Source organism: Balaenoptera borealis, assembly GCF_965194805.1.
Source record: "Balaenoptera borealis genome assembly, chromosome: X".
NCBI lineage: Eukaryota > Metazoa > Chordata > Mammalia > Artiodactyla > Balaenopteridae > Balaenoptera > Balaenoptera borealis.
Window position 1 is genome coordinate 21,301,494 of NC_138881.1, and position 16,321 is coordinate 21,317,814.

Consider the following 16,321-nt stretch of genomic DNA (forward strand, 5'->3'; position numbering starts at 1 on the left):
ATATGATCCAGCAATCCCACTCCTGGGCATATACCCAGAGAAAACTCTAATTCAAAAAGATACAGGCACCCCTATGTTCATAGCAGCACCATTTACAAGAGCCAAGACATGGAAGCAACCTAAATGTCCATCAGATGAATGGATAAAGAAGATGTGGTACATATATACAGTGGAATATTACTCAGCCATCAAAAAGAATGAAATAATGCCATTTGCAGCAACATGGATGGACCTAGAGATTATCACACTAAGCGAAGTAAGTCAGACAGAGAAAGACAAATACCATACACATGGAATCTAAAATACAATACAAATCAACATATCTACGAAACAAAAACAGACACCCAGATATAGGGAACAGACTTGTGGTTGCCAAGGGGGAGGAGGGGTAGGGAAGGGAAGGAATGGGATTTTGGCAATAGCAGAGGCAAACTATTATATATAGGATAGATAAACAACAAGGTCCTACTGTATAGCACAGGGAACCATATTCAGTATCCTGCGACAAACCATAATGGAAAAGAATATGAAAAAAATATATATATATGTATAACTGAGTCACTTTGCTGTACACAAGAAATTAACACAACCTTGTAAATCAACTATACTTCAATAAAAAAAATTTTTTAAAAAGGTGCCAGTTCCGGGACTTCTCTGGTGGCGCAGTGGTTAAGCATCCGCCTGCCAATGTAGGGGACACGGGTTCGAGCCCTGGTCCGGGAAGACCCCACATGCCTTGGAGCAACTAAGCCTGTGCGCCACAACTACCGAGCCTGCGCTCTAGAGCCCACGAGCCACCACTACTGAGCCCATGTGCCACAACTCCTGAAGCCCACACGCCTAGAGCCTGTGCTCTGCAACAAGAGAAGCCACCGCAATGAGAAGCGCATGCACCGCAATGAAGAGTAGCCCCTGCTCGCCACAACTAGAGAAAGCCCACGCGCAGCAACAAAGACCCAACACAGCCAAAAATAAATTAATTAATTAACTTAAAAGAAAAAGGTGCCAGTTCCAATTGCTCTACTGTGCTCCTTCTCCTGAGGTTCATCACTCTCTGACCTCACAGATGAGGTCCAGGAGCTAAAAGCTATGAGCAGCCCCTTTTAGAATTTATACACCAGCTCCTGTTTGGGCAGACCTAAGACCACGAAACATAATGTAGGCAATTGTATGAAGTCATAAAATGGGCTAGAGAAGGAGTTAGTGAAAGACTTCAGTTGCAACTATAATCTTGAAGCACATTATGAACCCTCAATACAGGTCTCTTTTGTCTTTTTGAAGGGATGCTCAAGACGGCACCACAGAAAGGTAACTGCCTACTAGTCTTGAAAACTACCAAACATTTCAAAAAAGTAATGATGTTTCTCTTGTTTTCTTAAATAATAGTCAAACAGCAAGATATTTTTAAAACTCTGTGAGCTTCTCTAGTAACAGTACAATGCTCCAACAATTATGTTTAGATAATCTCCACGACACTCCCTCCAACCACTACCAACAGTTACTTTTTTTTTTCAACATCTTTATTGGAGTATAACTGCTCTACAATGGTGTATTAGCTTCTGCTGCATAACGAAGTGAATCAGCCATATGTATACACATATCCCCTCCCTCTTGCATCTCCCTCCCACCCTCCCCATCCCACCCGTCTAGGTGGTCACAAAGCACAGAACTGATCTCCCTGTGCTATGCGGCTGCTGCCCACCAGCCATCCATTCTACATTTGGTAGTGTATATATGTCCATGCCACTCTCTCACCTTGTCCCAGCCCACCCCTCCCCCTCCCCGTGTCCTGAAGTCCACTCTCCAAAGAAGATATACAGATTGCCCACAAACACATGAAAGGATGCTCAACATCACAAATCATTAGAGAAATGCAAATCAAAACTACAATGAGGTATCACCTCACACCAGTCACAATGGCCATCATCAGAAAATCTACAAACAACAAATGCTGGAGAGGTTGTGGAGGAAAGGGAACCCTCTTGCACTGTTGGTGGGAATGTAAATTGATACAGCCACTACGGAGAACAGTATGGAGGTTCCTTAAAAAACTAAAAACAGAACTACCATATGACCCAGCAATCCCACTACTGGGCATATACCCTGAGAAAACTATAATTCAAAAAGAGTCATGGGGGGAATTGGGAAGATGGCGGAAGAGTAAGACGCGGAGATCACCTTCCTCCCCACAGGTACATCAGAAATACATCTACACGTGGAACTGCTCCTATAGAACACCCACTGAACGCTGGCAGAAGACGTCAGACCTCCCAAAAGGCAAGAAACTCCCCACGTACCTGGGTAGGGCAAAAGAAAAAAGAAACAACAGAGACAAAAGAATAGGGACGGGACATGCACGAGTGGGAGGCAGCTGTGAAGGAGGAAAGGTTCCCACACACTAGGAAGCCCCTTCGTGGGCGGAGACTGCAGGTGGCGGAGCGGGGAAGCTTCGGAGCCACGGAGGAGAGCGCAGCCACAGGGGTGCGGAGGGCAAAGCGGAGAGATTCCCGCACAGAGGTTCGGCGCCGACCAGCACTCACCAGCCCGAGAGGCTTGTCTGCTCCCCCGCCAGGGCGGGCAGGGGCTGGGAGCTGAGGCTCGGGCTTCGGTCGGATCGCAGGGAGAGGACTGGGGTTGGCGGCGTGAACACGGCCTGAAGGGGGCTAGTGCGCCACAGCTAGCTGGGAGGGAGTCCGGGAAAAAGTCTGCAGCTGCCGAAGAGGCAAGAGACTTTTTCTTGCCTCTTTGTTTCCTGGTGCGCGAGGAGAGGGGATTCAGAGCGCTGCCTAAACGAGCTCCAGAGACGGGCGCAAGCCGCGGCTATCAGCGCGGACCCCAGAGATGGGCATGAGACGCTAAGGCTGCTGCTGCCGCCACCAAGAAGCCTGTGTGCGAGCACAGGTCACTCTCCACACCTCCCCTCCCGGGAGCCTGTGCAGGCCGCCACTGCCAGGCTCCTGTGATCCAGGGACAACTTACCCGGGAGAACGCACGGCGCGCCTCAGGCTGGTGCAACATCACGCTGGCCTCTGCTGCCGCAGGCTCGCCCCGCCTCCGTACCCTCCCTCCCCCTGGCCTGAGTGAGCCAGAGCCCCCAAAGCAGCTGCTCCTTTAACCCCATCCTGTCTGAGCAAAGAACAGACGCCCTCAGGCGACCTACACACAGAGGCAGGTCCAAATCCAAAGCTGAACCCTGGGAGCTGTGCGAACAAAGAAGAGAAAGGGAAATTTCTCCCAGCAGCCTCAGAAGCAGGATTAAATCTCCACAATCAACTTGATGTACCCTGCATCTGTGGAATACCTGAATAGACAACGAATCATCCCAAATTGAGGAGGTGGACTTCGGGAGCAAGATACATTATTTTTTCCCCTTTTCCTCTTTTTGTGAGTGTGTATGTGTATGCTTCTGCGTGAGATTTTGTCTGTATAGCTTTGCTTTCACCATTTGTCCTAGGATTCTGTCCGCCCTTTTTTTTTTTTTACATTAAAACAATTTTTTCTTAATAATTATTTTTTATTTTTTTAATTTTAATAACTTTATTTTATCTTACTTTATTTTATTTTATCCTCTTTCTTTTTTTTCTTTCTATTTTTTCTCTCTTTTATTCTGAGCCGTGTGGATGACAGGCTCTTGGTGCTCTGGCCAGGCGTCAGGGCAGTGCCACTGAGGTGGGAGAGCCAACTTCAGGACACTGGTCCACAAGAGACCTCCCAGCTCCATGTAACACCAAATGGCGAAAATCTCCCAGAGATCTCCATCTCAACACCAAGACCCAGCTTCACTCAACGACCAGCAGGCTATAGTGCTGGACACCCTATGCCAAACAACTAGCAAGACAGGAACACAGCCCCATCCATTAGCAGAGAGGCTACCTAAAATCATAGTAAGGCCACAGACACCCCAAAACACACCACCAGACGTGGACCTGCCCACCAGAAGGACAAGATCCAGCCTCATCCACCAGAACACAGGGGCTAGTCCCCTCCACCAGGAAGCCTACACAACCCACTGAACCAACCTTAGCCATTGGGGACAGATACCAAAAACAACGGGAACTATGAACCTGCAGCCTGCAAAAAGGAGACCCCAAACACCGTAAGATAAGCAAAATGAGAAGACAGAAAAACACACAGCAGATGAAGGAGCAAGGTAAAAACACACCAGACCTAACAAATGAAGAGGAAATAGGCAGTCTACCTGAAAAAGAATTCAGAATAATGATAGTAAAGATGATCCAAAATCTTGGAAATAGAATAGACAAAATGCAAGAAACATTTAACAAGGACCTAGAAGAACTAAAGAGGAACCAAGCAATGATGAAAAACACAATAAATGAAATTAAAAATACTCTAGAAGGGATCAATAGCAGAATAACTGAGGCAGAAGAAAGGATAAGTGACCTGGAAGATAAAATAGTGGAAATAACTACTGCAGAGCAGAATAAAGAAAAAAAGAATGAAAAGAACTGAAGACAGTCTCAGAGACCTCTGGGACAACATTAAACACACCAACATTCGAATTATAGGGGTCCCAGAAGAAGAAGAGAAAAAGAAAGGGACTGAGAAAATATTTGAAGAGATTATAGTTGAAAACTTCCTTAAGATGGGAAAGGAAATAGTTAATCAAGTCCTGGAAGCACAGAGAGTCCCATACAGGATAAATCCAAGGAGAAACACGCCAAGACACATATTAATCAAACTATCAAAAATTAAATATAAAGAAAACATATTAAAAGCAGCAAGGGAAAAACAACAAATAACACACAAGGGAATCCCCATAAGGTTAACAGCTGATCTTTCAGCAGAAACTGCAAGCCAGAAGGGAGTGGCAGAACATATTTAAAGTGATGAAGGAGAAAAATCTACAACCAAGATTACTCTACCCAGCAAGGATCTCATTCAGATTTGATGGAGAAATTAAAACCTTTACAGACAAGCAAAAGCTGAGAGAGTTCAGCACCACCAAACCAGCTTTACAACAAATGCTAAAGGAACTTCTGTAGGCAGGAAACACAAGAGAAGGAAAACACCTATAATAACAAACCCAAAACATTTAAGAAAATGGGAATAGGAACATACATATCGATAATTACCTTAAATGTAAATGGGTTAAATGCTCCCACCAAAAGACGCAGACTGGCTGAATGGATACAAAAACAAGACCCATATATATGCTGTCTACAAGAGACCAACTTCAGACCTAGGGACACATACAGACTGAAAGTGAGGGGACGGAAAAAGATATTCCATGCAAATGGAAATCAAAAGAAAGCTGGAGTAGCAATTCTCATATCAGACAAAATAGACTTTAAAATAAAGACTATTACAAGAGACAAAGAAGGACACTATATAATGATCAAGGGATCGATCCAAGAGGAAGGTATAACAATTGTAAATATTTATGCACCCAACCTAGGAGCACCTCAATACATAAGGCAAATACTAACAGCCATAAAAGGGGAAATCAACAGTAACACAATCATAGTAGGGGACTTCAACACCCCACTTTCACCAAAGGACAGATCATCCAAAATGAAAATAAATAAGGAAACACAAGCTTTAAATGATACATTAAACAAGATGGACTTAATTGATATTTATAGGACATTCCACCCAAAAACAATAGAATACACATTTTTCTCAAGTGCTCATGGAACATTCTCCAGGATAGATCATATCTTGGGTCACAAATCAAGCCTGGGTAAATTTAAGAAAATTGAAATCGTATCAAGTATCTTTTCCGACCACAACGCTATGAGACTAGATATCAATTACAAGAAAAGATCTGTAAAAAATACAAACACATGGAGGCTACACAAAACACTACTTAATAACGAAGTGATCACTGAAGAAATCAAAGGGGAAATCAAAAAATACCTAGAAACAAATGACAATGGAGACACGACAACCCAAAACCTATGGGATGCAGCAAAAGCAGTTCTAAGAGGGAAGTTTATAGCAATACAAGCCTACCTCAAGAAACAGGAAACATCTTGAATAAACAACCTAACCTTGCACCTAAAGCAATTAGAGAAAGAAGAACAAAAAAACCCCAAAGTTAGCAGAAGGAAAGAAATCATAAAGATCAGGTCAGAAATAAATGAAAAAGAAATGAAGGAAACAATAGCAAAAATGAATGAAACTAAAAGCTGGTTCTTTGAGAAGATAAACAAAATTGATACACCATTAGCCAGACTCATCAAGAGAAAAAGGGAGAAGACTCAAATTAATAGAATTAGAAATGAAAAAGGAGAAGTAACCACTGACACTGCAGAAATACAAACGATCATGAGAGATTACTACAAGCAACTCTATGCCAATAAAATGGACAACCTGGAAGAAATGGACAAATTCTTAGAAATGCACAAACTGCCGAGACTGAACCAGGAAGAAATAGAAAATATGAACAGACCAATCACAAGCACTGAAATTGAAACTGTGATTAAAAATCTTCCAACAAACAAAAGCCCAGGACCAGATGGCTTCACAGGTGAATTCTATCAAACATTTAGAGAAGAGCTAACACCCATCCTTCTCAAACCCTTCCAAAATATTGCAGAGGGAGGAACACTCCCCAACTCATTCTACGAGGCCACCATCACCCTGATACCAAAACCAGACAAAGATGTCACAAAGAAAGAAAACTACAGGCCAATATCACTGATGAACATAGATGCAAAAATCCTCAACAAAATATTAGCAAACAGAATCCAACAGCACATTAAAAGGATCATACACCATGATCAAGTGGGGTTTATTCCAGGAATGCAAGGATTCTTCAATATACGCAAATCAATCAATGGGATACACCATCTTAACATATTGAAGGAGAAAAACCATATGATCATCTCAATAGATGCAGAGAAAGCTTTCGACAAAATTCAACACTCATTTATGATAAAAGCCCTGCAGAAAGTAGGCATAGAGGGAACTTTCCTCAACATAATAAAGGCCATACATGACAAACCCACAGCCAACATCGTCCTCAATGGTGAAAAACTGAAACCATTTCCACTAAGATCAGGAACAAGACAAGGTTGCCCACTCTCACCACTATTATTCACCATAGTTTTGGAAGTCTTAGCCACAGCAATCAGAGAAGAAAAAGAAATAAAAGGAATCCAAATCGGAAAAGAAGAAGTAAAGCTGTCACTGTTTGCAGATGACATGATACTATACATAGAGAATCCTAAAGATGCTACCAGAAAACTACTAGAGCTAATCAATGAATTTGGTAAAGTAGCAGGATACAAAATTAATGCACCTCTTCCATTCCGATACGCCAATGATGAAAAATCTGGAAGTGAAATTAAGAAAACACTCCCATTTACGATTGCAACAAAAAGAATAAAATATCTAGGAATAAACCTACCTAAGGAGACAAAAGACCTGTATGCAGAAAATTATAAGACACTGATGAAAGAAATTAAAGATGATACAAATAGATGGAGAGATATACCATGTTCTTGGATTGGAAGAATCAACATTGTGAAAATGACTCTACTACCCAAAGCAATCTACAGATTCAATGCAATCCTTATCAAACTACCACTGGCATTTTTCACAGAACTAGAACAAAAAATTTCACAATTTGTATGGAAACACAAAAGACCCCGAATAGCCAAAGCAATCTTGAGAACGAAAAATGGAGCTGGAGGAATCAGGCTCCCTGACTTCAGACTATACTACAAAGCTACAGTAATCAAGACAGTATGGTACTGGCACAAAAACAGAAACATAGATCAATGGAACAGGATAGAAAGCCCAGAGATAAACCCACGCACATATGGTCACCTTATCTTTGATAAAGGAGGCAAGCATATACAGTGGAGAAAAGACAGCCTCTTCAATAAGTGGTGCTGGGAAAATTGGACAGGTACATGTAAAAGTATGAAATTAGAACACTCCCTGACACCATACACAAAAATAAACTCAAAATGGATTAAAGACCTAAGTGTAAGGCCAGACACTATAAAACTCTTAGAGGAAAACATAGGCAGAACACTGTATGACATAAATCACAGCAAGATCCTTTTTGACCCACCTCCTAGAGAAATGGAAATAAAAACAAAAATAAACAAATGGGACCTAATGAAATTTACAAGCTTTTGCACAGCAAAGGAAACCATAAACAAGACCAAAAGGCAACCCTCAGAATGGGAGAAAATATTTGCAAATGAAGCAACTGACAAAGGATTAATCTCCAAAATTTACAAGCAGCTCATGCAGCTCAATATCAAAAAAACAAACAACTCAATCCAAAAATGGGCAGAAGACCTAAATAGACATTTCTCCAAAGAAGATATACAGATGGCCAACAAACACATGAAAGGATGCTCAACATCACTAGTCATTAGAGAAATGCAAATCAAAACTACAATGAGGTATCACCTCACACCGGTCAGAATGGCCATCATCAAAAAAATCTAGAAACAATAAATGCTGGAGAGGGTGTGGAGAAAAGGGAACTCTCTTGCACTGCTGGTGGGAATGTAAATTGATACATCCACTATGGAGAACAGTATGGAGGTTCTTTAAAAAACTAAACATAGAACTACCATACGACCCAGCAATCCCACTACTGGGCATATACCCTGAGAAAACCATAATTCAAAAAGAGTCACGTACCACAATGTTCATTGCAGCACTATTTACAGTAGCCAGGACATGGAAGCAACCTAAGTGTCCATTGACAGATGAATGGATAAAGAAGATGTGGCACATATATACAATGGAATATTACTCAGCCATAAGAAGAAATGAAATGGAGTTATTTGTAGTGAGGTGGATGGACCTAGAGTCTGTCGTACGGTGTGAAGTCAGAAAGAGAAAAACAAATACCGTATGCTAACACACATACATGGAATCTAAAAAAAAATGGTTCTCATGAACCTAGGGGAAGGACAGGAATAAAGACACAGACGTAGAGAATGGACTTGAGGACACGGGGAAAGGGAAGGGTAACTGGGACGAAGTAAGAGAGTGGCATGGACATATATACACTACCAAATGTAAAACAGATAGCTAGTGGGAAGTAGCTGCATAGCACAGGGAGATCAGCTCGGTGCTTTGCGACCACCTAGAGGGGTGGGATAGGGAGGGTGGGAGGGAGATGCAAGAGGGAGGGGATATGGGCATATATGTATGCATATAGCTGACTCACTTTGCTATACAGAAGAAACTAACACAACACTGTAAAGCAATTATACTCCAATAAAGATGTTCAAAAAAACCACAGATTTTTAAGAATGATAATAATTACAGTAGCATAGGTTTGTCTACGACTTCACAGTTTAAAAAAAAATGCTATGGTATTTTTAACGCAATCTAGTTGTCACAAAAACCTTGTGAAGCAGGTACCATTGGCCCTGTTTGCACATGAGGAAACAGATTCAGATTGTTCTCATGACTCGCCCAAGGCAGTAGAATGACTAAATGGCAGCGCTTGGGCGCCAACTCCCGTATCCCGTGGCAGCTTTCCCTTGGCTACTTTGCTTGGTCCAGTTTATCGCCGTCGGTGTTTACCCTTCTTGCACTGTGCTGTCATCTCTAAATTCATCTCTCCAATTCAAAGCCAGTGCTGCACAAATAATGATGGCCTTTCTGCCACTTGAGAAGTCAGGACAGGGCCTGTCCGGAGAACAAGAAGTATAGCCTCACCTGGTGTTCCTAAGCGGGCCTGAGCAATGGTCAGTTTCTCATGGGGTGCTTGGCACTGGCAGCTGGTTTCATCTGCAAATGGGGCAGGTGCAGTCAGGGTCTAGAAGGGAAAAAGAGAAAGAGAATATAGTCTGACAAACTTTTCTTTGGCACTAACTTCCCCTGAAGTTTTATTTCTGTTGGCTACACGCGTGTGATTAAGTAGAAGATATCTGCTGAGTCTTTTGAAGAAATATTGTACTGTTAGAAATAAAAACGGACGCTGTCACTGAAACCTTTTTTTTTTGAATGATGCTTCAGAAATAAGAGCTCTTCAGTGTGTACTATCTGCCAGGTACCAGATGTGGTGCTCTGGACACGTTCTCTCTCCCAGGCCCCACGATGGCTAGATACTGCTCTCCTCCTATAGGCATTCTATCCTTCTACAGTGCAGGATGATACCATCTCTATATCACAGAAAAGGAAACTGAGGCTTAGCAGGATTAAGAAATATGCTAAGTCATGCCCCTGGAAAGTCACAATGCTCAGCTTTGAGCATTTCACCAACAACGAGGGCAGACTTCAAACATTCAGACTTACCCACACCCGGGGGTACTCAGCTGGAAGGAATGCCATAGTCAGGAGTGTGGCAGACATCTGTATTTCACACACAGCGGCCTGGCCAATCACAAACTCTGACGTCTCTTTAGCGCAAAGGCCAAAGCCGTTATCTGTGCCCGGGGCGGGGTGGGGGGGGTGCAGTGTGGAGGGGGTTGCCTAAAAGCACAGCATGTCTGGCGGGCTGCAGATAACTGCTCCTCTGGTAGCTCCCACAGCCACCAACGGCTGGAGGCCCCGCCCCAGGCAGCTTGCACTGGGGCTCTGGGGAGCGCTGTCAGAGAGATGTAGTCACTTGGAAGCTTGCCCAGGAAGTGGCTCTGCATTTTTGAGTCAGCCTCTTAAAATGAAAACCTCACTCTCTCTAGACAGGGGAAGACAAAGCGAGCAGTATTTTTGTAAACAGGGCAAATGCAATCCCAAATCTATTTGTAGTCTTTGAACCATGCCCTTACCGTGGTCATCGTTACATCATCTTTAATTTTTTTAAAGCTGAAGGTGACGAGTCACTGTGAACATACTGTTGCACGCATACTCATATTGTTGCATGAATTATTTCTTAGAGGTAGACACAGGTGTTCCTTAACTTGGGAAGACTCGACTGAAAAATGATCCACATATGTGACGGGGGGCTGTGGCCCACTTCTGCCATTCATTTACTCATTCACTCATTCACTCACTCAGTCATTCACTCATTCAAATATATGTCAGGCACTATCTTAGAACTGGGGATAGAAGCACGGATAAGACCAGTCCCTATCCTCGAGTAGCCCCCATTCTCCTCTGCCCTGCCAAGAAGCCGTCCTGCCCTGTGCCCACCCTCTCCCCACTGTAGCACCTTCCACCCTGGGAGCTGGAGTCCTGTCCCAGAGTTCTTTGGAGACCTCCCAGTTGCCTGAGACTTTCTTAAGCGCCACCCTCCCATTCGGGACTCTGAAAGCAAACCGAGACTTGAGACATGGATTCTGGAAATTTGAGTCTGTTATTGGTTCTCTTTCACATACTGTAAGGTGACCTTGTGGGCCGTGATGGGCTAGAGCAGTGTTTGTGATGTAGCAAAGGGGTGCAGGTGCAGTCAGAAGAGCAGAGGCTCTGTAGCCACAAAATGGGGGTTCAAATTCTCTTTCCAGCACTTAAAGGCTGTGTGTTCTAATTTGGCTCTCCTAGTTGAAAGGAACTGATACTAGGGACTTCCCTGGCGGTCCAGTTGTTAAGACTCCGCCCTTCCAATGCAGGGGGCGCGGATTCAATCCCTGGTTGGGTAACTAAGATCCCACATGCTGTGTGGCATGGCCAAAAAATAAAAATAAAATAAAATAAAATAAGTAGAAGGTAGAAGAAAGAAACTTAAAAATAAATAAAATTTTTTTAAAAAGAAAGGAACTGATACTAAACGTAGCTCAAGAGATGAAGGATTATTTTATGGCTACCCTGGCACAGAAACTGTGGGGAAGAAAGGAGGAAAGGGGCAGCGGATTAGCCCCAGAGCGCTCTGCATCAACCTGGCTGCTCCCACTCTGATTACTCTATGTCCTTCTGCTACGTTAAAGTCTCTGCGTTCTCCTCCCTGATAAACTTCAGCTTGAACATGGCCCATTACAGCTTCCTCAGCCTCCCTTCCCAAGATTCATTCAGCAACTTTGGGTTGAGCCTTTCAGCCCCAGTTCCTGCTCCTACCAACTTTCTGCTTCTTTCCATGTTTCCCAATTCAAATTCCTAAAGGAAGATCAGATTGGCCAAGCTCATCTTTTCAAACCAGGCCACAACCAGGATTGGCTGGCACTGAGTCGGGTGCCACCTGGGGCCCACCGGCTGTAGCTGGTGAAGGGAGGAGGAGTGGCCAGGAAGGTCATGGGTGGCCTGTCACTGCTTCTTTAGCAGGGGCTGCCTTTGGGGCAAGAAATGTATCTGACTTTGTGTGTTCTTGAAAGGAAGCTCCTCAACTTAGTTGAAACTCAGTTTTATCTGTAAAATCTGTACCTATCTTGTAGGGCTGTTGTGAAAAATAGGGATCATTATGTAAAGTAGCTGGTACTCAATGACTTGGAGCAATTTTTAGTGCTTCTATTAGTGTTCATTATTATATGTCATAATATATAGTACTATATATTATGATAATTATATCTATTGTGTAGTTCCCCATTGAAACAAGCAAACTGACTCTTGATTGAACTCTAGGACACAACCCAAATAGGTAAATGAATTGGCAGATGGGGTTAGCTTATATTAATGACTGATTAACCTTTAATCTATGTGGGCAGTGACTCTTTTTCACATGATCTGAAATAAATTACTAATTGGAGATCTTTTATGTGCTAGTCACAAACTTTATTAAAGATATAAGGTGTTGCCATTTTCCAAGAAAGCTGTGTTCTAGAGGGTGTGAAATCTGGTAATTAAAGTTGTAAAGCAACAGTAGTTACTCAAAGGTGAAAAAAGGTTTATATGCACTGTGCATTTTGTTCTTAATTATCATAGCCTAGAAGTAGGAAAATGGGAGAAGCAAAGAGATGGAAGGCAGAGAGTATTCCTAAGTGTCCTTGTGAGTCTGTATCATTAGCAGCAGTTGACATGGAGAAGGGGTATTTCTTGTTATGTACAAGGCACTGTGCTTAGAATGGGGAGAATGTAAAAATAAATGAGTCACAGCCTTGTTCTCTAGAACATTGCCTTCCAAAATGAGGCAGAATACTTCCTGAGCTGAGATTCAAGCTCTGCATTCAGGAAGACTTTGGTTAAGACCCAGCTACCATCAACCAGCCCTGTGATTGGAGACAGTATTTCTTCAGCCTAAACATCCCAGTACTCCTCCTCCTCTGAGCCAGAGCAAAGCATTTGATTTAGAAGGAATTCTATGCTACCAAGTTGTCTCCTCCACCTACAAAGGGCAGACCAACCTCAGGGCAATGGGATTAAGAGAGCCAGAGCCTCCAGAGAGGGACAGGGACTGGTCCAACCTGGCCTCCAGGCTCTATACCAGCCTGCAGGGGACCCAGGCCCTCATCTATTCCTCACCGTTTGCCAGAGCTGGAATGGTTGCAGGGATCCTCTCGTCTAGGCCCTATATAAGACATAAAACTGAGGCCCAATAACATAATGTAAAAATCTTTAAGTGCCTACTTAGTGCCATGTATCCGTCTATATGCTATCAAATGTATTAGCTCATTTAATTTATACCACAACTCTGCGAGGCAGGTACTGCCTCCACTGAACTGTAAAGGACCTGTCTTCAACAGTGACGCCAAGTGGCAGCAAGAAGCAACAACAGTGGTAGATCCCTCAGACTCAGGTACCTTTTTGGCTTCCTTTGAACTGAGGATACGCTAGGATTCTTAGACAATTAGGATAAAGGGGCCTCAAAAAGGAGATACTGAACTTCCTGCTAATTAGAAAAGTGAGGGGGGCAAACAATTAATTGAAAAAACAAAAGCATGGGACCATATTTTTACTCAGACTTAGTGAAATAGGTCAGATGACTTACATATAAACGAGCCTCAACTTAGACTCCAAATTACATAGTCGAGTGTTTACTAGCACATGCTATGTGTTTCATATGATGCTAGATGTTTGTAGGGTGGATAAGTCAGGGAAGGAAATAAGAAAGGGAAAAGCAGAATTGGCTCTGGGGCAGCAATCCTCAAAGGCGAAAGGTGGCCTGTTTAGAATGGGAGGAGGTATTAGTTTAAAAAGGCATATTCAATTTTTAGTAATTTTATATATGGGGAGAAAACTCTACCCTTTTCAACCTACAAGTCATAGAAATTAAGCCTCTTGACTGGTAGAGATCATCAGAGGATAGACTATGCCCCCCTAGGAAGCCATATTCCAAATTTGGGGATAGAGAGGCCCATGAAATTTTTATGTTTACTAGAAGAGAGTGAGGATTTTAAAGGGTTAAGAAGCCCTGGCCGGGACTTCCCTGGTGGTCCAGTGGTTAAGACTCCGAGCTCCCAGTGCAGGAGGCACAGGTTCAATCCCTAGTTGGGGAACTAAGATCCCACATGCTACAGGGCGCAGCCAAAAAAAAAGCCCTGGCCCAGAGCCCTGGACCTCACATGTACAAAGCCCTTGCCAGGCCACAGACTTGGAGCTAGACTGCAATAAAACTTCTTTCTACCTAATTTAAGATTTCACAACACCCAGTCATTGCATGTGAACATGTTGCCTATTTGTCACGTAAGTTCTGGTTATGTAAATGACATGGTAGCACCATACCAAAGCCATATACCCATTGAGCTTTTAAAGGGGGAAGATTAGACACTGGGCATTTCATTTGCAGAATATGTTCAACTGGACATTGTCAAATATTTACTTAAAACAAAAGGTATTAGGCACTATATAAAATATACAATACAAACATGACTTGAGTGCAAAAATGGTCGGTAGAACCTCTACTTATGCAATAGGCATCCCTGACTGACGACTGGATCAATCAGACAGCAAGCTAATCAACCAATCAGAACTTAGCATAGTACTGCTGATGGTGACAGGCCAACTGCAGAGCTGCTCATTTAAGCTAAGTTATTTATTTATTTATTTATGGCTGAGTTGGGTCTTTGTTGCCGCGCACGGGCTTTCTCTAGTTGTGGCACGCAGGCTTCGCATCGTGGTGGCTTCTCTTGTTGCAGAGCACGGGCTCTAGGCATGCAGGTTTCAGTAGTTACAGCACATGGGCTCAGTAGTTGTGGCTCGTGGGCTCTAGAGCGCAGGCTCATTAGTTGTGGTGCACGGGCTTAGTTGCTCCACGGCATGTAGGATCCTCCCGGACCAGGCTCCAACCCATGTCCCCTGCATTGACAGGAGGATTCTTAACCACTGCACCACCAGCGAAGCCCCAAAGCTAACCTCTTTCTAACTACAGTGAGGCTCTCCAGTCAGACAGGCCTGAGTTCAAATCCTACTTCCATAAACCAATGGCCATTTGATTGTTTTTAAAATATTTATTTATTTATTTTTGGCTGCGTTGGGTCTTCGTTGCTGCGTGCAGGCTTTCTCTAGTTGCGGCGAGCGGGGGCTACTCTTCGTTGCAGTGCGTCGCCTCCTCATTGCGGTGGTTTCTCTTGTTGCAGAGCACGGGCTCTAGGCGCGCAGGCTTCAGTAGTTGTAGCACGTTAGTTCAGTAGTTGTGGCTCCCGGGCCTAGAGCGCAGGCTCAGTAGTTGTGGCGCACGGGCTTAGTTGCTCCGCGGCATTTGGGATCTTCCCGGACCAGGGCTGGAACCCATGTCCCCTGCATTGGCAGGCGGATTCTTAACCAGTGTGCCACAAGGGAAGCCCCAGCCATTTGATCTTCCAAATTTGAGTTTTAGAAAACTGCTGGTTCTTAACCTCTCTAACCTTCAGTATCCTCACCTATAAAAGGACGATAATAAAATGATCTATCTCATGAAGCTGCTGTGAGAAGTAAATGAAATGACATATGTGTGATTAATATCTTCCTTCTGCCTCTCCAGAATCTACTTTTTCCTCCCCTTCTCTACTCCTCTCTGTATGGCTTTCTGTATGGACTGCACCAATGAGTTCCCTTGCCTTCCCGCTTCCAGGTGGGTTGGGTCCATGGGAAGCGTGCAGAACGCTGGAGGGTAGGACAAGAATGAGCTCAGGATACTCATCTCCCTGGCATCCTCCCTGATAGGAAGCAGTATGCTGGTTCTGCCCTTTTACCAAAAGCCACAGCTCCATGAGGTTCTGGTAACCACATTCTCCCCCTGCCCCTTCATGTCTAGGGGTGGCAACCCCCAAGTGTCCCTAGGCCTCAGGTACCATACTGTGCCTTGAGGTTTCCTTAAACTCTGCCCATGCCTTTGTAAATGGTCCCTTTGTTAACCTCTCTTCAAATTTCCCCTTTAGAGAAAGCCGTCTACGTCTCGACAAGGACTTGACTGATACAGTACATATAATAGTCTGATGCCAGGCTCAGTAAATTTAGCTAGCAAATGGTGATGAGGCATGTTAGAAGCACAGAAATCAGTTGAAACGTGAATTACCCATAGTTAATAAAGCCATAACTGTCTCAAGAATGTCTTCCAGTTGGAAAGACTTTTACAACGACAGAACATTTTAGT

At 43.6% G+C, this 16,321-nt stretch overlaps 1 protein-coding gene across 10 annotated transcripts in view; it reads right to left on the reverse strand.

Moving 5' to 3' along the window:
• PCYT1B (phosphate cytidylyltransferase 1B, choline) overlaps nt 1-16,321 on the reverse strand; it is a 177,632-nt gene that overhangs the window by 97,166 nt on the left and 64,145 nt on the right. For 8 of the 10 annotated variants that reach the window (XM_082375805.1, XM_082375802.1, XM_082375807.1 and 5 more), the window contains exon 2: nt 9,661-9,760. The exons of 1 other annotated variant lie outside the window; for it this stretch is intronic. In XM_082375805.1, coding sequence (XP_082231931.1) covers nt 9,661-9,760 — 100 coding nt within the window. Of the gene's footprint in view, nt 1-9,660; nt 9,761-10,239; nt 12,215-16,321 lie in introns of those variants that run through there. One more of the 10 variants, XM_082375804.1, reaches the window with a different exon arrangement.